Below are 27654 nucleotides of genomic sequence, written 5' to 3'. Positions count from 1 at the left end.
CAACACAACTTTTGGGGAAAGCACCATGGCACGTCCTCTGTGCTATGTGATAAGTGTGCTTTATCTCAATGAAGCAACCCCACGGGTCCAGGCGCCCTCCCTGCAGTCCCCGCAGCCGGGCTCCTGAGTACGCCAGCAGAGCCGTCCCCTGGGACCACAGCCAAGTGCCTTCGGGCAGCCGACCTGACACAGGCGGGGTCTGCTGGGTCTATAGGGTCCAAGGAGCCCCATGCAGCCAGTGCCCCACGGCGGGCGCGCATCAGTGGGCAAACCCTGCCCAAAGGTCCCACCCCCAAGAGGCCTCCAGGACCCGCACCAAGGCATGGGGGACACTCGGGGCTGCTTAAGTAACTGGTATGTGGCACAGCCCCCTCCGCGGCCCTAAACCTGAGCCAGCCATGCAGTGTTCACACTGCAGGTGCCTGGGAAGCCACAAGTTTGGACACCCTGCCCAGCCCCCTGTCAGGGCACCAACACCCCTCCCTCTCAAACGGTGGCTTGGGAGTGAGAGGCATTAGGATGGTCACTGACACCATCCTCTCCAACAGCCCAGCGCCAACCTCTCCACAGCCCAGGTGTCAGGGAGGTGCTGATGAGGGACCCAGTGACACAGGAGGTGACAGCAATGAACAAATGCTCAGCAGTTCTCTCGGGGCCATTCTTATCTTGGAGCTCAGGGAGCAAATGGGGGCCAAGACGCAAGAGGATGGCGAGGGCCCCGTCACTGTCCTCCACACTGAGATGGATGCGGCGCTGGTGGGATCTGCAGGGGGACACCCTGGGGTCCCTCTGCTGTCTCCAGCTCACAGCTGCTCCTGGTCTTGGAGGGCAGCGCGGTCTCCTGGGGAGAAGCCCCCAGTGCTGCTGGCAGGTGTGTGCCATGGAGTCACTGCTGCCTCTCAGGGTGGGCTCTGAGGAGGGGAGGGGAGGGGTGACCCCCAGGGCACTCGGAGCCTTGAGTCTGCTGCAGGCCCAGCTCCACTGAGTGGCCACGTGCAACTGTGTCCCCACCAGGCCACAGCACTGAGCAAGGCCCTGAGTAGGTGGGCTGGGACTTACAGCTTTGTGGAAGGGGCCCACAAACCTTAGAGGTCTGGGTGTCCTTTGCTAATAAGGCCTCGTGGATGTCACTGAGGACCCCCGCAGTTTCTGCACCTTATAAAATCTGTCCTGGTCACCTTTCTGGTCTCAACCCCTGGGAACCTGGTTTCCCAGGCCCGGGACACCATCTATAGATGGCAGTAGAGCCCCAGCAGGGCGGGCCAGGAGGGAAAGGATATGTGGCAGTGCTGCAGTGCCGAAGCCCACCCGGGGCTCCTCCCTGCCCCTGCCTGCCCAGCCCCAGTCCAGGACCTGCCAAACAGGTGATCTCAAGGCTCTGCAAGTGTCCTTCTCCCCGACGCCAGGGTCAGTCCTGGTGGCAGTCCATGCCCCTCTGGGAGGTATGTCTTCCCACAAACCACTGCAAAGCTGAAGAGGCCCCCGGGGGCACAGATGCAAGAGATGTGCTTCTTTTCTCTTGCCTAAAGCTCAGAATAGCCCAAGGCTGCTGCTCCCCAGAGCTGGCGGGGCCCCTTCTACCTCTCGGAGTGCTGGCCCAGGGCCGGCTTAGCTCCCGCTGTGGCAGACAAGCCAAGGCCACGCTGTGACACTGAGGGCCGCGGTCTGTGGAAGGAGGAGAGGAAGAGAAAATCAATCAGTGGCCACATTGTACTGTTCTGACCTGATCTGGAACAAAATGACAACGACACAGCTGCCCGTGAGGCTCAGGCGTGAGAAGGCCGGATCCACCATTCGCCAGCAGCGCAGTCTGGTGATTCAGGTACCCCAGGCCTGCTTTCCCCACTGAGTGTGGCAGATGACTCAGGTGTCAACTTGATTGGATTCGGGGATACCCAGACGCCTGGGGACACATTACGTATTCTCAGTGCTGGAAGGGAAACCCAGGCGGCTTGGTACTGGATTTGAATGGCTGGGCCGCCCCGGTCAGTCTGTGTGGGTGCTTCCAGAGGCGACCGGCATGAGAGCCGTGGCCCGGGTAGGGAAGATCCACCCTTAGTGCAGGTGAGCACCATCGGATGGGCTGGGGCCCTGGTGGAATAAAAAGCTAAGGAAACGGGAACTCAGGTTTCTTTCTTCTAGAGCTAGGTTGCTCTTTTCCTGCCACCGGGCATCAGAGCTCCAGGTTCTCTGGCGTCTGGGACCTGCTGCCCACCACCCCACCCCCACCCCAGGCCCTTGGTTCTTCGTACTTGGGCTGAGGTCTGCCCCGGCTCTCCTGGTTCTGCAGCTTGCAGCCTATCATGGGACTTCTCAGCCTCTATCACCAAGTGAGCCAATTCCCCAATAGAGTAAGTTCCCTGTCACATACCACTCCGAGGCCCTGAAAGGGAAAAAGGTGAGCCCTCTCACATGGGGGGGGGCACAGGCAGGCGGAGTGCTCTAGCAACCCTGCGTGTTCATCCACTCCACGAGGCAAGCAGCCTCAGCAAAGCAGTGATTAATGGTGACGCTGTCTGGGTTTTTGGCTTTGGTTGTATTTAAGCTGTACGTGTTAGTTTTACAGTTGTGTCAGAATAAGAACATAAGGGGCTTTCTAGTTGTATGCTTGTGTGTATTAAGTAACCTCAGTAACATTCCAATTACAACACTGAAGCCAGCACTGACGCTCCACGGGACTGTCCTCTTTAAGTGGGGTCACTTCTCCATCTCTCACCATGCTGGGCCCTCTGCTCTCTGAAGGCTGCTTTGCAGGAATTCTGCCCTCCCCACGTGGTCAAGTTGTTTCCAGATACAGAGGCTGGGTTGGGCGACTGAGAAGGCCCCCAAATCCCTTCAAGCTCCTCACAAGTGAGAAGCTGGGGTCACAGAGGCCCTAACCATCCTGAGATGCTCTAAGACGGCAAATCCGAACCTCCGGGGCCTGGCTGCCCGGTCTTGGCCCCGTCCCAGCACGCCACATGCTGACATGTGGTCCCTTCAGGGCAAGGCCTCACTGCTACCTGGAACTAAACAGCCACGCTACCTACCTGGGGGTGTCCCCCAAGGCACCCTGAGCTGCTGAGAGGAATACAGATGACAGCTAGAGGCACAGGGGTTGGGGAGCCTTGGGGCCAGGCTCCTGTGTTCCCTCTCAGGCTGGGTCCCTTTAATTTTTGGCAGGTGCTCCCTGGGGCCTGGCCTCCTCATCTGTGAAATGGGCTAATCCTCCAGCTTGCAGAGTGGACAAGGGTCAGCGGCCGCCCTGCACTTCCTGTGTGCAGCAGGCCTTGGCCAAGGTGTATCCTGTGGGTTGCTGGTGTGGGGCCTGCCCCATCGAGGGTGGGATGGTGCTCCATCCCCCAGCCCGGCACAGGAACGAATGACTGCTGATGCCTGGACAGATGGACTCCGTCACTTAGCCGGAGCACTCGCTTAGCCAGGCCCAACCCTCAAGGCTGGCAGAAACTCTCAGGCCTGTGCTGTGGGATTTCCTATCTGTACCAACTTCTTTTAAGACAGGAGAGAATGTGCTGCACTGTCCCTCCTGCAGCAGTGACGGAGCCCACAGTGGATTCATGAGCTCGGCCTTTCCCAGAGCCAGGACTGGAGCCCTGCCCTGCACCCCAGTGGCTAGGCCCCAGCAACGCCCGTGAAGAGAAGACAAGCTGTCGGCAGCTGGATGCCTGCCTTGCATTCGGCAGCCCCCCATGCTGGAGGCAGGTGGGAGAGAAGGGTTGGGGGTCTACGCCTTAAAGGGCCTGGAGTAGGGGGTACCCAGTGGGACAGAAAGAGAGAAAAAGGAGAGAATGTTCACAGCAAGACCACCCCTAGTGGGTAAGCGGGGGCCTCCTGCAGCCGCTGGCTGCTATGCCCTAGGCTGTGGATCCAACCGCAACACTGGAGCAAGGGGCTGCCCTGGAGGTCGCTCAGGTTCCAGCTCAGCAATTCCCCGCCACTTCTGGGCGGCTGCTGGCCAAGCCTGTGCTCTGTGCCAGGGGCGCAGACGTGAGGATGCCCGTGGCCAGCTCCCCAGAGGCGCCTGCAGGCAGGCGGCACACTCAGGGCTCAAGTCCTACTCCAGCCCTGACTCGCCGTTCATGTGATGCCAACTGTCTCACCTCTGAGAGTCCTAGTGGGCGCCCTCTAACAGCAGGACCTACGACAAGCAGCTCTGGAGAATGACAGGGGACTCGATGCAGATGCTCACACCTACGAAGAGCTCCAACAGGTGGCCAGGACAGGAAAAAAAATGCTTGTGGACAAACAGGGGCCATGATCTGGGGTGCAGAGGCCACAGTGTGCAGGAGACCTCCTGGTGGCTTCTGAAGCTTACGTCAGAGTCTTGCAGGATGGATGGAAAGGGGCCTCCAGGGACAGGGGCAGTTGGGCCCGGCATGGAGGCAGGAGACTCAGCCATGCTCGTGGGGACTAGTGAGAGCTGGACTTCTCACCAGCACCCTTGGCCTGATCCCCGCTGCTGTCTAGGAGAACAGGGTCAGGGAGGGGAATGTAGGGAGTGGGGTGGTCACGGAAGCCATCTTGGGCCCAGGCACTGCCAGACGACATTCTAGGTGGCCGATGCACTGGTTGGGGTTGCAGGCAGCCAAGCTCAGTGGGAAGTGCCATGGTCACCAGGGGTGCCCACCGCGACGGAGGTGGCAAGAGTGCTTTGTTTCCACCCTTCCTGGCCCTGTCCTTGTCAAGGACACTCCACCCAGCTCCCCGTGAGCCTTGTCTGATTCCAGGGCTTGGCCCCTGCCACTCAGAGCCACAGCACAGGCCCCGGTCTGAGGCTGCCTGAGTTGGGGGCTCTCCTCTGGCTCAGCCCTGACAGCTCCGCAGTGGCCGCCTGAGCAGCCAGAGCTCTGCTTGCAGCCACTGTGGCTCCATTTCCTGGGGACCGGGGAAGGCCAGGCAAGCCCAGGCATCGGCTTCTGGGCTGCAGGCCCTTCTATGGAGAGCCCAGCTCACTCCCTGCCTTTGAAGAGAACTTGGACACTGAGCTGTCCAGGCAGAAGCGGGACAGGAGGAGCTTTGCAGAGCATGGGAACAACCCAGGGTCATAGTGAGGGGACAGAAGCCACGGGACTGGGGCGGCCTCAGGCAGAGGAGGGGCTGCGTGGAGGGTCTCTGGATGGCCGCCAGGCCCATGAGAAGGAAGCAGCTGGAACGCAGGGCAGTGGCAGAAGCTTAAGAGCAACCTGGACTCAGCGCAGCAGCCGAGGAAGCACACAGCCCAGAACGCCTTGGGCACGTGGCTCTGGGATGACAGGGTCTGGAAGTAGCTTCCCCATCAGATCTGGGACTGGCTCAGTCTTGTGTGTCCGCTTCCTCATCCCTAAATGGAGCTGATGACAGCAATCCCATTACAGACTGAGGAGGACTCCAGTGGGCACAGGGCAAGTGCCTGCCGAGGAACAGCAATCATGGGTGGACAGGCCTTTCAGAGGGAGGGGCTAAGCAGGGACACCTAGAGGCCCTTGCAGCCCACAGCACCCCAAAACCATCATCAACAGCATCTCCCTGTCCTCCATCGCTACCCCTTTTAAGCTGCTTCTGAAACTGGCAATCATTTGATCTCTATTCTAGTGCTATGAGTAATACGATTTCCACTCCCGTTGTCCAGATGGGGAAGCTGAGCCTCGGGGGAATCAAGTAGACAGTCCAGGGTGAAGCAGCCAAAAAGTCACAACCAAGACACCATGCATGCTCCCCTTCCAGGGTCCCTGGGATCAGAGCAATTCCTGGGAGAGTACATGGCTCACCAGGTCCAGCTGACAGGGCAGGGCCAGGTGGGAGGGAGCCTCCGACCTGGAGGGTAGGCAGGGGCAGCCTCTGGTCTGGAGGCTCAGACCAGAGATGGTCTTATCTGCCTGAGGCCAGCAGCATGGGCCCCCTCACCCTGCCCAGCCTGGCCGGCCTAGGTGGGAGGGGCCTCCATTTCCCACAGGTGACATTCCCCAGGTTTCTAAATGATCTAGAGGATCGCAACAGGGAATTAGTGAGGAAATGCCAGTATCCTCTTGGAATCTCACTCCTCAGGAAATCAAGAAATTCGGCAGGTCTGATTTTTCTCCAGAGAGCAGATTAAAAAAAAAGAAGAAGACTGGGCGCGATGGCTCACACCTGTAATCCCAGCACTTTAGAAGGCCGAGGAGGGTGGATCACCTGAGGTCAGGAGTTTGAGACCAGCCTGGCCAACACAGTGAAACCCCGTCTCTACTACAAATACAAAAATTAGCTGGGTGCGGTGGCAGGCACCGGTAATCCAAGCTACTCAGGAGGCTGAGGCAGGAGAATCGCTTGAACCCAGGAGGCAGAGGTGGCAGTGAGCCGAGATCGTGCCATTACGCTCCAGCCTGGGGAAGAAGAACGAGACTCCGTCTCAAAAAAAAAAAAAAAAAAAAAAAAAAAAAAAAAAAAAAAAAAAAAAAAAAAAAAAAAAAAAAAAAAGGGGCCGGAACCGGGGGGAAATCCCTGTAATCCCAGTTACTCAAGAAGCTGAGGAACAAGAATTGCTTGAACCTGGGAGGCAGAGGTTGCAGTGAGCTGAGATCGTACCCTGCACTCCAGCCTGGGTGACAGAGCGAGACTGTCTCAAAAAAAAAGAAAAGAAAAAGACAAAAGAAAAGCAGTGTTCCTATTCAGGCTGGCCTCTGTGAGCCCAAACACCCTGTGTTCACCAATTTGATGCTCATGCTTGGGTCCTCCTTGCCTGCCACCATGTCCCTTTAAGGGACTCGAAGGCTTGGCTGGGTCTGAGTTAGAGGCTGAGCCATCAGCTTCCATTGAGAAGCAATCCCAGCTAATGACTGCCTTCACTGGGTAGAGCTCTCAGCATTTGTATCAGCAGCCGCTGGCTCACTGAGGAAATTAATTTTTCAGCTCGGGCCAGCTCCTGACAGGGTTCCTATGACCTGAAGCTGAGCCCACACACAGGGATCAGTGCCACCACCCAGCGCTGCAGGATCGTGGGCAGCAGCTCGGCTCCCTCCGGCAGGACAGCTCATCTTCCACAGTCTCGTCCTGTGCTGGAGGCAGAGTGCACCCAGGGATCTCCTGCCCCAATCCCAGGGGTGAGGGGCCCGGGAGAGCATGAGCCGGGAGAATGGCCAAGGGCTAGTGGCACGCACCCTGGCCTTTCCCAGGCCCTAAACACAGAGGGCGTGTTGGGCACAAAGCCCTTCTCTGGCATTTACCCCAGTACCCTGCCAGGCTGGCCGGGATACCCTTTCTTGTGGCAGGACCTCACGCCGATCCTGCCCCTATTTGCTGCAGGAAGACCCTGACCCCAGCTCAGCTTCTCAGGAGATTAAACCAGCACCAGATGAGACGCTCCTCCTGCCCTTTCCTTCCCTTCACTGCAGGGTCTGCAGGGCCTGGCTCAAACTGCTCCCAGTGCCTCTGTCCCACCATCACCTCCCACGGAGTGCCTTCCGTGTCACCTGTTTTCATAGCGATTCCACACAATGACAGCATGGCAGCAACCCACGGACACTCGCTCTGCAGGAAGCCCTGCTCCAAGGCCTTCAAGGATGACCTCGCTTAAGCTAGACACCTGCAGGCTTTGAGGAAGGACTCCTCCCCATCCCTTGCACGCTGGTGAGCACACAGCTGCCCCCAGGAGAAACAGGACTCAAACCAAGGCTGTCTGTTCCCACCATGCAGGCTTTGGTGTTTACAGTTAACAGTTTTTTGGGGGACTCCACCATTTAGACACGGATGTCATGCCTGGTTGGCAATCTTTTTTTTTTTTTGAGACGGAGTCTCACTCTGTCACCTAGGCTGGAGTGCAGTGGCATGATCTTGGCTCACTGCAGCCTCCACCTCCCAGGTTCAAGTGATCCTCCTACCTCAGCCTCCCAAGTAGCTGGGATTACAGGTGTGCACCACCATGCCTGGCTCATTTTTTGTATTTTTAGTAGGGATGGAGTTTCACCTGTTAGCCAGGATGGTCTTGATCTCCTGACCTCGTGATCTGCCCGCCTCGGCCTCCCAAAGTGCTGGGATTACAGGCATGAGCCACTGCACCCGGCCAGGACTGACTTTCACGTTGCCCAGGCTGGTCTTAAAGTAGGCTCAAGCCATCTGCCCACCTCAGCCCTCCTAAAGTGCTGGGATTATAGGCATGAGTCACCATGCCCGGGCCTGGTTGGCAATCTTCATACATATCATCACTCATCAGTGCCAGGAGAGTAACACTGTCCTGATTCCATGGGGAGGGGGCCATTCTCCTGGACTCTGCCTTAGTTTGGCTTATCTTAATCTGTATCTTTCCCCTGTAATAAACTGTAATTGTGAGCTAACAGCCTTCAGCGACTTCTGTAAGTCTTTCTGGCAAAACTGACCAAGGGTGGTTTGGGAGGCCCCCTTTGTTGCACCTGGTGTCAAAATAAGAGCAGGCTTGTGTGGAGACTGCACCCTCAGACTCTGCAGGTTGACCTATGCTCCACACAGCACTGTCAAAAGGTCCCCGGGTGATTCTGAAGTGTAGCCATGTTTGGGAACCACCATGTTGGTCTAACTACGGTTACTGTCCCCATTTTGCAGACTGGTTCAATAATTCGCTCCAGGTTAACTGCAAATAGAAGGCAGAGCCAGGAGTTCACTCCAGAGCATACCAGCCACCTGCTGCCCACCCAGACTTCCCTGGAAGACACGGTGACCTTCACCCAGTGTGGGAAGACGTGGGACTGCATTCCCCCATGACCTTTCCAGACTCAGAGTGGCCGTGGGCTGCCAGGGACCCACCTGGCTGGGCTCGGCAGGTGCTCATCACGCGGGCAGGTGCTTCCAGGTGCTGACAAAGGCCGTGGGGATAAGTGAGTAGGGCACCGTGGTGATGCAGTTCCATGTATCTGAAGTGGGGTCATAGCAGTCCAGAGTCTTACACCTCTGGGTCCCAAAGTAGCCCCCGACCACATACAGCTTGTTGCCGGAAGCCAGGGCATGGCAGGACATGCGCTTGGCAGTCATGTCCCCAATCCGCGTCCACTGGTTGGTCTCACAGTCAAAGCGGTAGGCTGAGGCGGCCGTGAATTCCGTGTCACCTCCCATGATGAAGATCTGGCTGCCCAGGACGGCAGCGGCTGTGTACCGCCAAGGCTGGGGGCACTCGGCCTTGATCGTCCACCTGTTCTCCGAGGGGTCATAGCACTGGACCTTGGACACCATGTCCCGGTGGATGCTGGTTCCTCCGAAAACAAAGAGCTTCAGCTTGGCGCTCACCACCGCGGCATTGCTGACGCCGTCCCTCAAGGGGGCCACCATCATCCACTTGTTGGCCCCAGGGTCGTATTTCTCCACTTGTTTCAGGGAGACAGAAGGTGAGGCCGGGAAGACACCTGCCAGGGACGTGTGTCCCCCCACCACATAGAGACAGTTCTCCAGCTCAGCTGAGCCATGGCCAAAGCGGGCAATCAGCATGGGCGCCGCCTTGGACCATTCCTCATGTACGGTGTCGTACACCCAGACGTCCTTGGAGACCCCGTTCTCGGAGCCCCTGCCCCCTGTCACATAGACCTTGCAGCCGATCGCTGAGGCGCTGAACTCCTTCCGGGGGCTGGGCAGGTCGGCCTTAGGGATGATCTCCTTGGCCTTGTGGTCCACCTGGTAGATCTTGTCACACATGAAGGTCTGGCCCCCCAGGATGAGTAGCGTGTGGCCCGCCTTGCGTGGCCGGGCACAGGGGCTGGTGACCACGCCGTCATTCTGCAGGATCCTGGTCTTGCAGCGCAGGGCCTCATCTATGATAAGCTTGGTGCGCTCGTCTGCCATGAGGAGGGCCTCGCTGGAGACGGCCTCCTGCAGGCAGTCGGACGGTAGCAAGGCCAGACGCACGCTGCGGAGGAGCTCGGGCAAGTGGACCTTCCGCGGCTCCAGGTCATGCTTCACCCACTGGAGGATGGCCTCGAAGACCACCCGCTCGTCCTCGGTCTCCAGCTCGTCACTCGAGATGAGGTCCAGCAGTGTGTCCTTGGACAGGCTGTTGAAGTCCTCGCTCTGCCTCACCGTCTCGAAGTGCACCAGGCACATGCGCCAGGAGAACTCGTACAGCCGGCGGCACTGGTGGGCGTCCGAGAGCAGCATCATGCCCAGGCAGTTAGAGGGGAAAAGGTTCTTCTCCAGGAACTCGGCGGCGGCGTCCCGCACGTCGTGGAACTGCAGCATGTCACCCGCCTCCAGCAGTGACTCAGCGTTCTCCTCATTGATGGCGATGCGTGAGGAGTAGGCAAAGTCCAGCAGCAGCTCCAGCACCTCCGGGTGCAGGTTGTCCTGGAAGTTGACAGTGTCGTCCCGGCTCTCCCGCAGGCCATGGCTGAACATGGCCTCAAAGTAGCGGCTAGAGGCAGCCAGCACGGCACGGTGACAGGGGAAGGCACGGTCGCCCGCCCAGAGCGTGACGTCGGTGAACATGCAGTGCTTGCGAAGCGTGTTGAGGTGGGCCAGCACACAGTCCGGGTGGGAGGCCTTGTGGAAGAGCGTGACGTTCATGGACCCCGTGCTGCTCCGCGACTTGCGGGTCTCATGGACACTGACCGACATGGTGCGCCAGCCTGTGGGGGAACAAGCCCACAGGTCAGAGGAGCCCCTCCTGTCCATCTGCCCTCTCAGGACTCACTCTTCAGCACAAGCCCCCTTGCCCCCTCCCACCCACTCTCTGCTCACCTCTGCTAAACCAAGCTCCTCTCCCGCAACCACGTCGCCAAGGATGACACAGGCAAGAGTGGCTGGGTCTCACCCTGCCCTGCAGAAACTGGTTTTGTTCTCAGGGTATGGGCCAGCTCTGGGACAAACATCTGTGGCCTGCAGATGAGCCACCCCCTAGGCAAGCTCGAGTTGAGGCTGCCTCCCATGGTTAAGAGAACATGCAAACGGTGTTCCTGACTCAGGCAGGTGTCCGGGAAGTACTAAGTAACTGATGCCTTTGACCACAGTCCACTCTCATGACAGTCCTCTGCAGAAGCTTCTCTTGTAAGTCCCATTTTAGAGCTAGGGAAGCCACAGCTCAGAGAGGCAAAGAAACTACCCAAACCGCCACAGCCAGGATTTTCACATGTACTGTCCGGCTCTGGAGCCTGATCTCTGTGACTAATCCCTGCAGGGTTTGCCGTGGATGCCCGAGCGGAGCCTCATGTACCCACTTCCCTGCTCCCAGCAGGCTCTGCCCTGGGCCGGGCTCCAAGCAGTACTGGCTAGACGTCCCCCTTGCCTTGGAACAAGAGCCGCCATCAAGGCCCGAGTGCTCAGTGGAGACATGTTCTCTGAATCCAGGTGTCTCCACAGGGCTCTTTACCTAGCTGGGGCAAGTGATGGCCTGGAGGTGGGGCTGCCAGTGACTCACCCTCGAGACCAAGGCAGAGGCCCAAGATGACAGCAGGACATGCTGAACCCTAACTGAAGTGATCCAGATTTGCCTCAGCAAAGCAGAGAAACATGCAGCCAGAGCTTCCCGGGTCCCCCAATTGACTCCAGGATCCTGGGCCAACGCGACGCCTCCCCTGCCTCCTTTGTCTGCCCTTCTCCACCAGGCCTGGGGACCTGGCGCTCAGAGTGATGGAGTGATGGCCAACAAACAGGTTCAGTGCTTGCTCGATCTAGGGGAATTCCAAAGCCCTGTCATTAATGTCCAGTGAATGGCATGACCCAAGGCCCCAGTTCAGTACTATGAACTCAAGGCTCAGCCAGTAGGCAGCAAAACTCATATACCTAGAGAAAACATGGCCAACACCTTTGAGGCCATCTCGAAGACCACAGCTACCTGCCCCCCTCACCTGTGGAAGGAGACTGTATTCACCAAGTTTCCCGATCAGGAATTCACTGACCACCTTGTCAAGACCCTCACCAGAGTCTCCATGCAGAGGACCCAGGCTCCAGCTGTGGCTACAACAGCGTTTTTATACAAGAAAAATAAAGTGAATTAAGCCTGAAAAAAAAAAAAAAAGAAAACAAAACGTGGCCAAAAAGCAAACTGCATTCTAGTATCTTGACCCTCAAAAGCCTGTGCTGCTGTCTTCCTGCTGGTAATGGGGCCAAGAAAAACAGAAGACCCTAAATAACAAAGTTTTTCATTTTTAATTTTCAAAAGTATGTAACTCTCCTGCCGCCTCCCACTCCAAGTCAATTTTCTACTTAGGTAATAATCTGGTAAAGGTAGGAAACGATTTCACACGTCAATGAAATTGTAAATGAGTGTCCTACTACATGGCTCTCTCTTGCTCACTCCTCCTCTGGCAAAGAGGCAGAGAAGCCACAAATTGACGAGATTAGAGCTAGCAAGGTCTCTGCTTCTGGGCTTAGGCAGAGAGGGCACAGACGCCGGAATGGCCTTGCTGCTTGGACCCCCAAGCTCCAGGTAGACTGTACACCGAGGACCGGCCTAAGACACTGCTGTCCAAACCTGCAGCCCACAGGCCACAGGGCTCTGAGGCTATATGAGGTTAGCCCTTCTGGGGGTTGGGGCGAGAGCACTGGACGCAGGTCCCGGCTGTATCCTGGCTCCACCTCCATCCTGTACCTCACTATTATTTTCTTGTAAAGTGAGATCACCATCCTACTCAGGCCTCCACAACTCACTTGTTGGCAACTATTTCCTGTGCGCATCCTCGAAGCTGGGCCCTCAGATGCAGTGACACAGAGCCTTGAGAGGCTGTGCTGACCTAGTCTAAGGGAAGCTTTGCAAACATCTTGGCCCGTGACTGATCAGAATTGCCCAATCTGAATTCCAGACCCTGCGACATTTCCCCAAATCTTGCTGTGATTGCTAAACCCTCACTCCAGTTTCCTCACTCCAGACCACCCCCTTGGTGATCAGACAATTTCCCAAATGTAGCTCTGTCCCCTCCTGCCCCACCCCACAGTGTCAGGACATTTTAAGAGGCATTTGTTGCCTCTGGTCTGCAGACCGTGTTGGGGGAAACATGGAGAGCCAAGGACCAGGAAGAACGCTAGTTCAAGCCCTGGGACTCCTAAGCCCAAGCCCTCTCCACTGAGGTCACGTTCAAGGGCCCCGACGCTGAGGTTTGGCTTCAGTTCCATTATCAACACACCTGTGCTTCCAAGGACCTCCCTGCTCTAGGTCCCTAGGCACCTCATCGCACCTGCCCCCTGCCCCACCCCGGCCCTGCCGGGAGGGAGGCTGTTTCTGAGCTTGGGCTGAACAGTAGCTTGAATGCCTGGGCTTGGACACTCCAAGTGTGGGGCGAGCCCCCCTGGGATTCTTCTTACAGACAGCCCCAGCTGGAATCCCAGCTCCTCACCTTAGTAACTACGGCCCTGGAACCACCACACCTAGAAGTAACTCCACTCTGGGGCACTGTGTTAACTGGGCTGCCTGAGAGGGCAATGGGCAGGACAAAGCGAGACTCAAAAGACCAAGAAAGCCAAAAAGCAGGGCAAATTGAAACAGAGCAACCACAATGGTCCAGAGAAGGAGGCGGAGCAGTGACCTCTCCAAGCCAACAGTGAGCGGCAACCCAGGGTCCCAGAGCTGACAGATATCCTGCCAAAGTCGGCGCCAAGAATGCCTGCCTGCTGACGCAGATGGCTGGCAACTCACGTACACACCCACGCAGGTTCCCACACCCCCTAGACAGCCGCCAGCCTGGGGTACCTCTGTGCCAAGGGCAGAAGCACCTGCCCAGTTGTTTCCCCTGTTTGTCCCATCTCCTTCTGGGCAGCGCCTGCCCCTGAGCCAGTCTTCCACTGATGGCAGCCACTCACTCACCGACTCAGCCTGATCCCAAGTGAGGCACTGGAGCCCCACTTTACAGGCAAGGATGCTGAGGCCCAAACAGCTTCTGGGCATGTTATTTGTGTACTGTCTCCCCAACTGCACAGGAGGCCCAGAAAGGCAGGGACCATGTGTGGGGCTCACTGATGTGACCTCAACACCCAGGACAGATCCCAGCACAGAGGTCATTTGACTTGATGGCATGGACCTGTCCATCTCTTCCTGTGCCCATGATGAAGCCCTGAGACACAGTACACGAAACTCATTCACATCAACTCCACCACGACTGCCAGCCCAGCCACTTTCAAGACCCAGAGGAGAGGAAGGCCGAGGCAGTGGTGAATGCTGCCCAGGAGGCTGCGACACCTGACATGTGGTAGACACGTGTCATTTTACTCGCACCAGCACAATGCCGCCTCCTCCTCGCACTCACACCGACTGTTCTCTGGGAACCACCTGCCTCCAGGCAGCTCAGCGGGTGGGATCCCGGGATGGGCACTGGGCCCCGGGTGCTGCACATCACTGGGCCCTGGGGATCAGGTGGGGAGTGGACACGTGCCAGGCCTGGCTGATCAGCTAGTGTCATCTTCCCAACCGCTGTGATGGGGCCTACACCCAGGACAGACCAGTGGGACTCTATACTAAGATGTTCACTGGAACTTTGAGGAACGAAGCAGACCCTTTCCCTAGGACTGCTGACTAGACTGGACCAGGGCTGGGAGTGGGAAGGAGTGACAGCCGTGTTGCCACCTACCCAAGATGGAAGCCTGGGCAGAGGGCCAAGTGGAGCCCTGTGGTCCTCTGGTCTGCCCCCCTTTGCTAAGGACTGTCACTTAAGGACTCACAGGGTCATCAGTGCCCTGAATTGGTGATCAGGGGCTGCTTGTCTCAGTAAGCGGTCTTAGCTGTGTGTCCCTCCACCCCTTCCATCCAGCACCCAGAAGAATGGTTGTGTGTGATTATTTTCAGTTGCTCAAGATATATGTGTTCAGTACCAGTGACGTACCCAGCCTCATAGCAGAGCCTGGGGATGCAAAAGCAGCCTAAGCCAGAGGCTCCCAGCGGCAGGGGGTGGGGAGCATGTGAGAGGGCCCAAAAGCAGGCCCCGGGAAGCCCCCCTGTGCCCACAGCTCGAGTCTTTGGGACCATAATCAATCAGACACTCTCACTCTGCACATATCACAGAATTGTTCTGATGACCTAAGCGTCATCCTGAGCTTTGATGGATTTAAGGCACATAGTGTAATTGTACAACGCTGCAATGCCACAAACCAGCAACTCTTCACCCTGCTACGAGGGGTGGATCCACCTTGGACAGCACTGCTCCCCAGGGAATCCTTACCTACAAACTCAGCTAAAATGTACCGGGTAACAATGTGCCCAGCTCCCTTCTCCAGAACATCTCTGGAAAGTTAAATGCACGAAGAAACAAATTAGCCAAGGGGTGAGACTTTCTGAAGAAAACTTGCCACACTCACAGAAGATTCCAGTGACCGAAAGCGAAAGGCCTATCCTGAGAGAAATAGGAACCTGGATGCCATCAAAGCTGCTTTTTCCGTGCCAGTCTCAGGAAGGCCTGACTTAGTATGGCTGCAGTACTAACCCCTTCCCACCTGCCTCCACTAACCAGGAGTTAGCAAGGCTCAAAACGAGGGTGTCAGCTTCATCATTCTTCACTAGAGGATGGGGAAAGGAGAGAGACACAGGGTTCAGCCTGCATAGTCCCCAGGCATGAACAGCTCAAATTATCTCCGGAGCTCAGGGCCATGGCCAATCCGTATGGCCCCCTGGTACAAAATGAAAACCTCTCCCTAATCCTGCAGTGCGATTCTTTTCTTTTTTTTCTTTTCTGTTTTTTTTTTTGAGACGGAGTCTTGCTCTGTCTCCCAGGCTGGAGTGCAATGGCGCACTCTCAGCTCACTGCAACCTCCGACTCCCAGGTTCAAGCAATTCTCCTGCCTCAGTCTCCTGAGTAGCTGGGATTACAGGCACCCGCCACCATGCCTGGCTAATTTTTGTATTTTTACTAGAGACGAGTAAAAATACTGACCATGTTGGCCAGGCTGGTCTCGAACTCCTGACCTCAGGTGATCCGCCCGTCTTAGCCTCCCAAAGTGCTGGGATTGCAGGCATGAGCCACCGTGCCCGGCCAGGGCGATTATTTTCAGTCTGCCAGTGTACCTGCAGTGTACCAGTCTCTGGGTTAGCAGGAAAGCACCTTTGGAAACTCGGAAAAGCCAAACCTGGCTTTTGGGCTTTTTGAGAGATGTGGCTCTGGGCCCAAGCACAAGACTTAGAAAGGAAAATGCAGCTGAAATTCAGGCTGCATGAGGCTGGGTGCCCTTGTGCAGTGAACAACCCACACAGTGGTTCATGGCCACCCTGCAGGAGCCGATGCTGACAGAAACCCAAGACACGGCCTTTCCTGGCACCAAGCATGCGCTGGGTGCATCGGAGTCAGGATTCCACCAACAATGACTTCATGAAAACACAGAGCTGCAAGGACCTCAACATGTCCCTTTGCCAGGACTTCCATCATTCCCGTTTTATTGATAAGGAAACAGACTTAAGGCCACATTCTTGGAACTTGGGCCTGACTGCAGACTCTGAGCTCCTAATTCCTCAGGAAGGCGGAGGTGTTCAGTAAGCAGTGGGATGAAAGGAGACGGAAAGATGAACTTCTTGCTCTCCTGTCCCCTCCTGAGGGCTGGCAGCACAAGCTAGGTAGGATGCACCAGCCACCTGGCCTGAGGTCCCCTGCCTGGGTTTCAGAGGCTGTGGGGGCAGCAATCATGCGTGAGGGCGCCCAGCCAGGTTGCTGCCTTTCAATGGCCCGTTTAAAAAAAAAAAAAAAAAAGTGGCCAGGCATGGTGGCTCACGCCTGCAATCCCAGCACTTTGGGAGGCTGAGGCGGGCGGATCACAAGGTGTGGAGTTCGAGACCAGCCTGGCCAACATGGTGAAACCCCGTCTCTACTAAAAATACAAAAAATTAGCTGGGCATGTTGGCACGCGCCTGTAGTTCTAGCTACTTGGGAGATTATAGCATGAGAATTGCTTGAACCCAGCAAGTGGAGGTTGCAGTGGGCCGAGATCACACCACTGCACTCCAGCCTGGGCGACAGAGCCAGACTCTGTCTCAAAAAAAAAAAAAAAAAATGCAGCAGGGCACAGTGGCTCATGCCTGTAATCCCAGCACTTTGGAAGGCTGAAGGGGGCAGATCAGCTGAGGTCAGGAGCTGGAGACCAGCGTGGCCAATATGGTGAAACCCCATCTCTACTAAAAGTATAAAAATTAGCTGGGCATGGTGGCATGCACCTGTAGTCCCAGCTACTTGGGAGGTTGAGGCAGGAGAACTGCCCAAACCTGGGAGGTGAAGGTTGCAGTGAGGTGAGATTGTGCCACTGCACTCTAGCCTAGGCAACAAAGCAAGACTCCGTCTCAGAAAAAAAAAAAAAAAAAAAAGCGGGTAGGGCACAGTGGCTCATGCCTGTAATCCCAGCACTTTGGGAGGCTGAGGCAGGCCTACTACCTGAGGTCAGGAGTTCCAGACCAGCCTGGCCAACATGGTGAAACCCCGTCTCTATTAAAAGTATAAAAATTAGCTGGGCATGGTGGCACGCGCCTGTAGTCCCAGCTACTTGGGAGGCTGAGGCAGAAGAATTGCTTGAACCTGGGAGGCGGAGGCTGCAGTCAGCCAAGATCGTGCCACTGCACTCCAGCCTGGGAGACAGAGAGGCTCCGTCTCAATCAATCAATAGCAAAAAAAATAACCTTTCTGCATATTTATTCAATATTGTATCTTGTTATTTAAACTGTAACTAATCTGAATTATATTTTTCAATGTGCATATTTATTTAGTTTGGTTTTGTTTCATCTTTTTATTGTGAAAAGATCTGATGCCAGCCACGGTGGCTCACGCCTATAATTCCAGCACTTTGGGAGGCTGAGGCGGGCAGATCATGAAGTCAGGAGATCGAGACCATCCTGGCTAACACAGTGAAACCCTGCCTCTACTAAAAATACAAAAAAATTAGCTGGGTGTAGTGGCAGGTGCCTATAGTCCCAGCTACTCGGGAGGCTGAGGCAGGAGAATGGCCTGAACTCAGGAGGCAGAGGTTGCAGTGAGCCGAGATGTCACCATTGCACTCCAGCCTGGGCGACAGAGCAAGACTCCATCTCAAAAAAAAAAAAAAAAAAAGATCTGAAACCTGCAGTGAAATGGCACCTTCTGGTCTCAGGTGGACAGTTTGCTGGGCAGTACTTAGACCTCCCAGCCCTTAGCCTCACCCCAGCTTCCTTGCCTCACTTTGGCCCCCCTGACTCCTGCACAGGAATGGGCTGCCCATGGGGCAGTTCTAGAATGGAGCAAGGATCAGGGAAAGGCTGAGAATGTCTGCTTCAGACAATGCTTGGTAATAAACGGGCTTCCCCTTCAGGCAATCCCATGAGGTCCCTGCATCGAATAGCTCCCAGCCAATGCCCACCCCAATAGCACAGAACCACAGCCCTTTCACAGCCTCTGACAGTGCACGCAGTGAGACCACCTGGCTTCACCTGCTTTCCTGAGGTCAAGATCAACAGTGCCACCAACCAATGCTCTCAAACTTGTGTCTCCTTCCCCACCCAGACACAGATCCAGTGTCCCTTGTGGACAATGAATCAGAGGATTACTCTACACATGGCCCTACCCATCAGCCTACAGCCAAAGCCTGGAGAGTAAAGGGAGGTCCCGACAGACCCAGAGGGGCGGCCGATGTTTCAGTGCCTTCTCCACATGCTCCAGCCTTTTTACTTAACGCACCCAAACATTGAGCATACTTGAAGGGAAGCTGCTTTAACTTCCAGGGTTGAGTCCCAGGGTGACTGCAGCCTCTGGTCACCAGGGAGTGGAAGCTGTGATTACAAGTTGAGAGGGACGCCTTCTCCACTCCAGAGGAACGGGTCAGGCGGTGCACCATGCTGGGCCCTACCCAGTTTGGTGAAGCTCTTCTTCACAAAGAAGGCACAGAACAGGAGGTAAGGGGTCAAGGCCTGTGAAACTCTGCTGAAAGATGAAGCAACACTTGCTGCTAAAAGTCAGTAGGGGATTCTGGCCAGGAAGGGAGCCAAATCAAATGCACGACTATCATGTACCTGATACTGTGCTAGGCATTTTACATACAAAATTTAATCCTCACAACCAAGCTCAACATGGTTATGACTTTCTGTCTTAATCAGGACGGACAAGGTTCTGCTGCAGCAAGGAACAACTCCCAAATCTCAGCAGCTGTACAGGAGAAAGATTTTATTTCTTTCTCATACTATTAATACATGCATCATGGTTCAGGCGGTGATGAGTGTTCTCATCAATCCCACTCCTAGGAACCCAGATGACAGAGCTGCCACCATGTCACCAGTCACTATGCCAAAGGGCAGAGAGAGAGCTCTGTAAAGCATAGCACTGACAATTAAATGCTTGGCCTGGAAAGACACACAGCACTTCTATTCACATCTCACTGGCCAAATCCAGCTACACACCTTCACTCACCCACCAGAGCACCGGAAAGTCCAATCCTGCCATATGTCACATCATTTCTGTAAAAAATTTACTGATAAGAAAATAGAAGCTCACAGGTTAAGGATAACGGCAACAACAGCGCTAATCACAGTTGCTTAGTACGATATGCTGGGCACTGTCTCAGCGCTTCATGTGTTAACTCACCTCACCCCTACTCAGCCTTAAGTATAATCATCATCTGCGTTTCACAGCTTAGGAAACCGGGCAGAGAGGTGTTAGGCAATTTGCCCAAAGCTACACAAGGAGTGGGGGCAGAGCCCAGGGCTCTGTCTTATTGAGTCTGTTCCCACAACTACACTATGTGAGCTCACTGACCCAAGACTGGGGAAGGGACAGTGTTCAAATCCAGGCCATCCCTCTCTTTGCTGAGCACCAAAGGGGACAGAAGAGAGGTCTGTGGGGCCTCAGCCCTGTGTCCACCAGCAGGTCCCAGTACCAGGACACTGTCCTCTCCGTCTACCCCTTAAGCAGTCCTTCTCCACCAGCTTCTGTGCAACCAGGACAGAGGGATCCCGAAGAGGATTAAGCTCCCAGGCCCCATGATATCCACTTCTCTCCTATGGGTCACTGGTCCTGGTAGGGAGCAGCCTCTGTGATCAGACAGGGAATCAGGATTGAGAAAGCTCACCTTAGAGAAAGGACCTATCCAGGACTTGCCCAGCTACTCAAAGGCAATGTATGGATTTGGCCAGCTCCTTACCAACAATTTTTTTTTTTTTTTTTTTTAAAGAGAAGCCATCTTGCTAAGAAGAGAAGCCAGCAAGCCCTCCCATGGGAGGAACTGTCCAGGCCACACATCCAGTCCAGGGCAGGTGCAGATAGATGCAGCCATGGGTGGGCAGCACCTGCCTTTCTGCCCAGTGTCCTGTCTTCTTGAGTGGGAGCTCCACAGACCAAGTGAGAGAGGCCAAAAGCCACACCCAGGAGGTCTACTGTGTTGTCTTTTACTGACATAACAGTGAGGAGCAAGACAGAAAAGACACTAATGCCCTAGAACCACACTGCCTGACCAGAGTGAGCAGGGAGGAGGCAGTGGATGGGGACACACAGCTTAGTTCTTGGGGAATGAAAAACTCGTCTTCATTGTATGTATAAGGCATAGATATACACGTGGTATTAAAATGCAACGAGGAGGGTGGGTGCAATGAGGAAAAAACATCTAAAATGGTTTAGGGGTAGGGAGGTGCCAATAAGATTGAGAAACACTGCAAACCCAACTACTATTTTCACTTTGGCTTATTATTTTCAGCTTTTATCCCAAAACAAACACTTTTAAATTATTTCAGTTACAGAATACTATTTTACACTGACTTTACCTCAACTTTTCACAGAGTTGCCATTTTCCTATTCTTCCCTCACTACTGAACAAAGACTGATTAAGGCCTGCCAAGTGCAGGCACTGGGGACCCGGCCTTCCGGAGCCCTCAGAAGCCTTAGTCTAGTGTCTTTGTGGTTATCAACTGTAAATTGTAATGTCTGTGGAAACACATCACTATGGTTTACGAATCCATTCACCCATAATTTTCTGAATTTGTATCCAAGGAAAAACTAATGCCTTTTGCTTCTGTTGGTTCACTGTATTCTCTTGAGATAAATCCTTTTGAGAAAAAATGTTTTATGTCACACCGTCCTAAAAGTTCTATTTACCAGGTAGGCCACCCGCAAGCCACACTTAAACCACCCCGCAATGAAGAGGCTTCTTTCAGCTCAGGGAGGGGTGGCAGCCCCTCTAAATCTGTCAAGGCAGATGGAAGGTGCCACCTGGCTTCTGCCTGCCGCATCCCAACCCCCTCAGCTTGGGGGCGCTGCCCAGGCTTTCTCTGGACCCCAGAGCTGGGAGTCATCACAAGCCCAGCTGCTGCTCCAGACTGGAGTAATGTCAATAAAATGGACTCCACTGCTCTCACCACAGAGGGGACAAAGAACTCAGCACTCAGGTTCACCCACCTGGTGAAGTAACTCGTTTCCTTCCACTTATCCAGAGCAAGCCAGAGAGAGAAACAAAGAGGGGCAGCGAGACTGGCTCCCTCCAAAGCAAACGTGGCCTCCTGAGGAGGATTCCCCCTCTGCAGCAGGACTGGCCTGGCCCTTCGCAAACAGATGCAGTCTGAGGACCTGGAGGGAGGCTGCCTCTCCTCCTGTCTGGTCTCACAGATGGAGCCATTAAAAGCACTCTGGCCTAGATATCACTTTCAATGAACCACTGGGAGTGACAGTTCTGCAGGAACACAAACATGCAGAACAGAACAAAAAAAGAACAAAAGCCAAGCACTGGCCACTTACTGGTAGTGAATTTCTTTCTCCCTTTTCTCCAGAAGCTCTGTTCTTCTCCAGGCTGTCAACACTGATGCTGAATCAGAATGAGAATGCCTCTCAATTCCCAAAGCCCAAGACACACCTCTTTCTTTACCCGCTGACAGAGATGAGAGCAATGGGAGCATAGCTGGCACAATCTCTTCAGACAACAATTGGGCAACATCTTACAAAATGACAAATGCATGTGCCCTCTGCCCCAGCATTTCCACTCCTAAAAATTTCCCTTCCATCTTGCCTGCACATGGTTACAAAATGGTTACACACTGCAGCATGGTTACAAAAGGAAGGGCTGCGAACAACTACAATGTTCACGAATAAGAGGCCTGGTGAGATAAACTTGGGTACATGCACAGAGTGAAGTACCACATCGCTATCTAAAAAAACCCAAAGGGGCCGGGCGCAGTGGCTCATGCTTGTAAAACTAGTACTACTTTGGGAGGCCGTGGTGGGTGGATCACCTGAGGTCAGGAGTTCCAGACCAGCCTGGCCAACATGGTGATGGCGGGCACCTGTAATCCCAGCTACTCAGGAGGCTGAGGCAGGAGAATTGCTTGAACCCAGGAGGCGGAGGTTGCAGTGAGCCAAAATCGCACCATTGCACTCCAGCCTGGGTGACAAGAGCAAGACTTCGTCTTAAAAACAAAAACAAAAACTAAAGGACTGGCTTTCTGCACTAAAATGAAAGAGTTGTGTATCAGATGTTACTTTTTTTTTTTTTTTTTTATGAGATGGAGTTTCACTCTTGTTGCCCAGGCTGGAGTACAATGGTGCAATCTCGGCTCATCACAACCTCCACATCCCCAGTTCAAGCGATTCTCCTGCCTCAGCCTCCCAAGTAGCTGGGATTACAAGCATGTGCCACCACGCCCAGCTAATTTTGTATTTTTAGTAGAGACAGAGTTTCTCCATGTTGGTCAGGCTAGTCTCGAACTCCCAACCTCAGGTGATCTGCCCGCCTCGGTCTCCCAAAGTGCTGGGATTACAGGTGTGAGCCACCGCGCCCGGCTCAGATGTTACCTTTGATATGTGTTAAAAACCAGACTATTCATACACACACATGTATATAATATAGACACGCCTACTGGCATGTGCACAAACTATCTCTGGCAGGCTGTGTAAGAAATCGGTTACTGCTAGCTTTGGTGGAGAGGAGAGCAGAGGAGACTGTTGTCACTGCACACCCTTTTGACCTATTGAACTCTGTGTCCAAAGTAGTAGTATCTTCAAGCAGCTTGCTGTATGTGAGCCTTTGTGCAGGAGCCCTATCTACATTCTTTCATTCAATCCTTTCAACATCTTCACAAGGTCTCACTGTCCTGGCTGTAGAGATACGCAAACTGAGGCTCTGAGAAGATAAGCAATGCGCACACATCCTTAGTTTGGCTGAGGCCAGCATTCAAAGCTGTTTCACTCCAAAACAGCAAAATGTGGGATATTTATGAAGATGAAGCACACCAACACTGCGTGTGCCTGAACAGAGGCATGCTATTACAAACTCTTGATTTCCCAAGCCTCCCGCTGCCACAGCAAACCTATGCCTGTCTTCCCGGGCCTCAGGAAAGGAGACAGCACATGAAGATACACCTCCCTGCCAGGCTGAGCACTGCGTACTAGGCGGAGGACTAGAGCATACAGAGCAGGCTCCCCCTGTCCCGCCCCCTGACATCTGCCTTCCTCTCTGCCTGGGACATCTCCACGTGCTGGCACTCCCACCTCTGCCCTGTGAGACCTGTGCCCGGTATTCATTCTCAGTGCCTCAGTTTCCTCACTTGTGAAACAGACATGAAAAGAATTACACCAACCCCAAAGGACTGGTGAGGGACTGAAGAGGAAGATGATGTTCAGAGCCAGGCACAGGGTCCAACACCTCGCTCCTGGTTTTCAGGGACTTTAGGTAGTACAGCTGTTCTCAAACTGTTTGGTCTCAGGATCTTTTTACAACTGAAAAATGACTGAGGACCCTAAGGGGCTTCTGTTTATGTGGTTTTGCCTATTGGTATTTACCAGAGTTGAAATTAAAACTGAGCAAAAAATTATGTTAATTTAAAATAATAAATCCATCACATTAACATAAATAAGAAATGTTTTTCTGCCGCCCAGGCTGGAGCGCAATGGCATGATCTTGGCTCACTGCAACCTCCACCTCCCAGGTTCAAGCAATTCTCCTGCCTCAGCCTCCCAAGTAGCTGGGGTTACAGGCACGTGCCACCACACCCAGCTAAGTTTTCTGTATTTTTAGTAGAGATGGGGTTTCACCATGTTGGCCAAGCTGGTTTCAAATTCCTGACCTCAAATGATCCACCTGCTTCGGTCTCCCAAAGTGATGGGATTACAGGTGTGAGCCACTGTGCCCAGCAGTAACAGGTGTTCTTCATAAATCAATTTCCCAAGAAAAGATAAATGTTTCAGGTGATGGGTATCCCAGTTACCTGATTTGATCATTACACACTATATGCTGTGTATCAAAATATCACAGGTGTCCCCAAAATATGTGCAACTGTTACACGTCATTTTTTAAAACTATTTCTTGACCAAAAAAATCAATTAAAACAGTTTTTTAATTGAAGATAGTGGCTGGATTCTCATATCCGCTTTTGCACGCAATCTGTTGAAATGCATTGTTTTGACTGTACAATATAAAGAAAATCCAACCTTACACAGATAGTTGGAAAAGGGAGATTTTATTTTTAGATAATTGTGGATACTCTGATACTACATTAAGACGTGACAAGTATAGTGCCTTAAAGGTTGGCTGCAATGTGAAATCTGAGCCTGTATCAATGAACTTTTGTACTCAGTGGCATTCCCATCTGACAGCCTGTCCTGCACTTTGAATGGATTGTTTACTCATGCGTGATTTTGTAACATCAGGCATCGGCCATTTAGAAAACATCGGTTCACTGAATTACGCACTCTGGAGAGAATGAGTGAAAAAGGCAAATAATGTTTTAGTATTACCATGAAAATAGTTTTGACCTTGTGGACTCTCCACCAAGAGAATCTCAGGGACACCCAGACCACATGTTGAGAACATCAGGGTAGCAGATTTTTCTTTTCTTTTTTTTTTTTTTGAGACAGAGTTTCATTCTTTTTGCCCAGGTTGGAGTGCAATGGCGTGATGTCAGCTCACTGCAACCTCCACCTCCCGGGTTCAAGCAATTCTCCTGCCTCAGCCTCCCGAGTAGCCGGGATTACAGGTGCATGCCACCATGCCGGCTAATTTTTTGTATTTTTGGTAGAGACGGGGTTTCACCATGCTGGCCAGGCTGGTCTTGAACTCCTAATCTCCAGTAATCCACCCGCCTTGGCCTCCCAAAGTGCTGGGATTACAGGTGTGAGCCACCGCGCCTGGCCAGAAGATTTTTCTTATCCTCCACACTAACCACAGTTTTTTTTTTAAGAACTCAGAAAAAGAAAATTCTGTAGGAAGCATGGGGGCCTATGCAGGGGGTCTCCATCCCATTTCTACTACGATGCAGGCACTAGAGCCTGCTGTCACCAGAGGCAGCTGGACCCAGTACCCTCTCACCCACTGCTGGCTGCCTCCCTCTAATGACCTGGCCCTGCCTGCTCCTCCCTTCATTATCAAAAGCCTTCTCTCACCCACAGGACCACCTCATCCCTCTCCAAAAAAAACAGAACTCAGGGGTTTGCAGAGGGCAGGCCCTCCAGTAGCAAAGTACAGGGGCCATGAGTGGACTGCTACACTTGGGCTTTGCAGTTGATAATTCTCGGTCTCTTGAAATTACATATGTACGTATATTTATAGCAAAAACATGGGTGCCCATAAATAGCCAGTCACTCATGTACACATTTTTAGCATATTGTTTAGCCACCAAGTTCCACTGCATCCTCCTTCCTGGGACCTTGCATTGGGGTTTTCCTTCCCAGTCTTGCCGTCACCACTGCAGGCCAGGTTATGGCCAGGCCCCTGAACCCTCTCTTCCCACACCTACCAACCCAGTGCCAAATTGTGAGCGCTCCTGCCCAAAAGCCTTCAAGGAGGCTTTCACATCCAAGCCGTGTTCAATCGGTTCCCTTTCTAGCTTTGTCCCACCCCCAGCCCCTCTTCCTCCCTCTCTCGGCTTTAGCTCTCCCCCTCCCTTCCCCTCATTCTCCCTGCTCAGCCCCACACCCTCCCCTCCATAATCTCTCCTTTCATAGCCGCACCCCACTCTGGATTTTACATTTGTCGGGCATGTGGATGGCCTTGTCCATAGTACATGCTCAGAAAATGAATGCAGTAAATACACTGAAATCTGAGCACCTACAATGTGGTGCTCCATGCGACACACAGGGCATATGGCATGCAGTAAATAACACAATTTTGTCTTGTCTCCTAGAATGAACGTTCTTCTGCCCTCTGTGTCTTTGCTGCAGCACGGTAGCCTTTCTTCTACTGCTGGACAGCACTGTTCACTCCTCAGGTCACTGCGTATTGTGCCCTTCTCTGCACTGGCAGCTCAAACACAGTGTTCTGTGTCATCTTTGCTACCTAGAATTGATTAGATGCTTAATAAATACTGCTGAATGAAACAGGGATTAGCCACAATACCCATGGGAGAAAGAATCAAAATGATCCAGAGATCTGTTAGACCCACCTGAGAGTTCCCTGGTGCCTGCCTGGTACCTGCCGTATTATTTGCAATATAATCAACATATACCATATTTAAACATTTTATTATTTATTTATTTTGAGACATAGTCTTGCTCTATCGCCCAAGCTGGAGTACAGCGATGCGACCTCGGCTCACTGCAATCCTCCGCCTCCTGGGTTCAAGCTATTCTCCTGCTTCGGCCTCCCAAGTAGCTGGGATTACCACAGCTGGCTAATTTTTGTATTTTTTTTTTTTGGTAGAGATGAGGGTTTGCCATATTGGCCAGGCTGGTCTCAAACTCCTGACCTCAGGTGATCCACCCGCCTTGGCCTCCCCCAAAGTGCTGAGATTACAGGCCTGAGCCACTGTGCCCAGCCATATTTAAACATTTTAGGCCAGGTGTGATGGTTCACGCCTATAATCACAGCATTTTGGGAGGCTGAGGTGGGCAGATCACCTGAGGTCAGGAATTCAAGACTAGCCTAGTCAACATGGTGAAACCCCCTCTCTACTGAAAATAGAAAAATTAGCCAGGTGTGGTGGCAGGCATCTGTAATCCCAGCTACTCAGGAGGCTGGACAGGAGAATCGCTTGAACCCAGGAGACGCGGGTTGCAGTGAGCCGAGATCGCACCACTGCACTCCAGCCTGGGTGACAGAGCAAGACCCCATCTCAAAAAAAAAAAAAAAAAAATTTTAAATGCTAGATGGGAAAGAGCAAACCTTAACTCTTTTCTGGATGGTGTTCCATAAATCATATAAAGCGAATTGCAGACACCGACCCTGGGCAGCCTACCAGGAAGGTTAGATGCTAAGAGTCCCTGGTTTCAAATCCCAGCACTGCCATTGCTACCTGTAAAACTGGTCCAAGATACTGAAATTCTCTGAGACTCAGTTTTCTCATCTGAAAAACGGGTGAAAATAACTGTCCCAACCTCGAGGTACCATCCTCAGAATTAAGAGAGAATACATGTAAAGAGTGTAGCATGGTGGGACACAAATTTTGCTTGATTCATGAGAGTTGCTGTTATTGATAATATTGTTATTGATGCAGGTCCATGGATGTGGGCCTGATTCCTGTGATCATGACAGAGATTTTCAAATCTAATTAATGTGTGCTACATAGGTAATTAATGGTGTTACTGATCAATCGGTTGATCTTAAAGAAGGGAGATTATCTGGGTGAGCCTGATCTAGTCAATAAGCCCCTTAAAAGCAGAGTTGGCTGGGCACGGTGGCTCATGCCTGTAATCCCTGCACTTTGGGAGGCCAAGACAGGCGGATCACCTGAGGTCAGGAGTTCGAGACTAGCCTGGCCAGCATGATGAAACCCCGTATCTACCAAAAATACAAAAAATTAGCCAGGCATGGTGGCACACACCTGTAATCCCAGCTACTCAGGAGGCTGAGGCAGGAGAACTGTTTGAACCTGGGAGGCAGAGGTTGCAGTGAGCTGAGGTTGCGCCA

General features: G+C 53.3%; 1 protein-coding gene across 4 annotated transcripts in view; it reads right to left on the bottom strand.

The window, feature by feature from the left end:
• Window positions 1–19: 19 nt before the first annotated feature.
• Window positions 20–27654, bottom strand: part of KLHL25 (kelch like family member 25) — a 39237-nt gene continuing 11602 nt past the window's right edge. Inside the window, exons 1-3 of one of the 4 annotated variants that reach the window (XM_058427944.1) lie at window positions 21558–21696; window positions 8734–10538; window positions 20–1665 (exon numbers count right to left, since the gene is read on the bottom strand). In XM_058427944.1, coding sequence (XP_058283927.1) covers window positions 8758–10527 — 1770 coding nt within the window. In that variant the 5' untranslated portion in view covers window positions 10528–10538; window positions 21558–21696 and the 3' untranslated portion in view covers window positions 20–1665; window positions 8734–8757. Of the gene's footprint in view, window positions 1666–6228; window positions 6342–8733; window positions 10539–10650; window positions 10712–21557; window positions 21697–27654 lie in introns of those variants that run through there. The other 3 variants (XM_058427945.1, XM_032175860.2, XM_058427946.1) reach the window with 3 other exon arrangements.

The sequence above is a fragment of the Hylobates moloch genome, unplaced genomic scaffold (genome assembly GCF_009828535.3).
Source record: "Hylobates moloch isolate HMO894 unplaced genomic scaffold, HMol_V3 SCAFFOLD_14, whole genome shotgun sequence".
NCBI classification, from domain to species: Eukaryota; Metazoa; Chordata; class Mammalia; order Primates; family Hylobatidae; genus Hylobates; species Hylobates moloch.
Note: the sequence above shows the minus strand (reverse complement) of the source record. Positions and strands in the feature narration are given on the sequence as shown.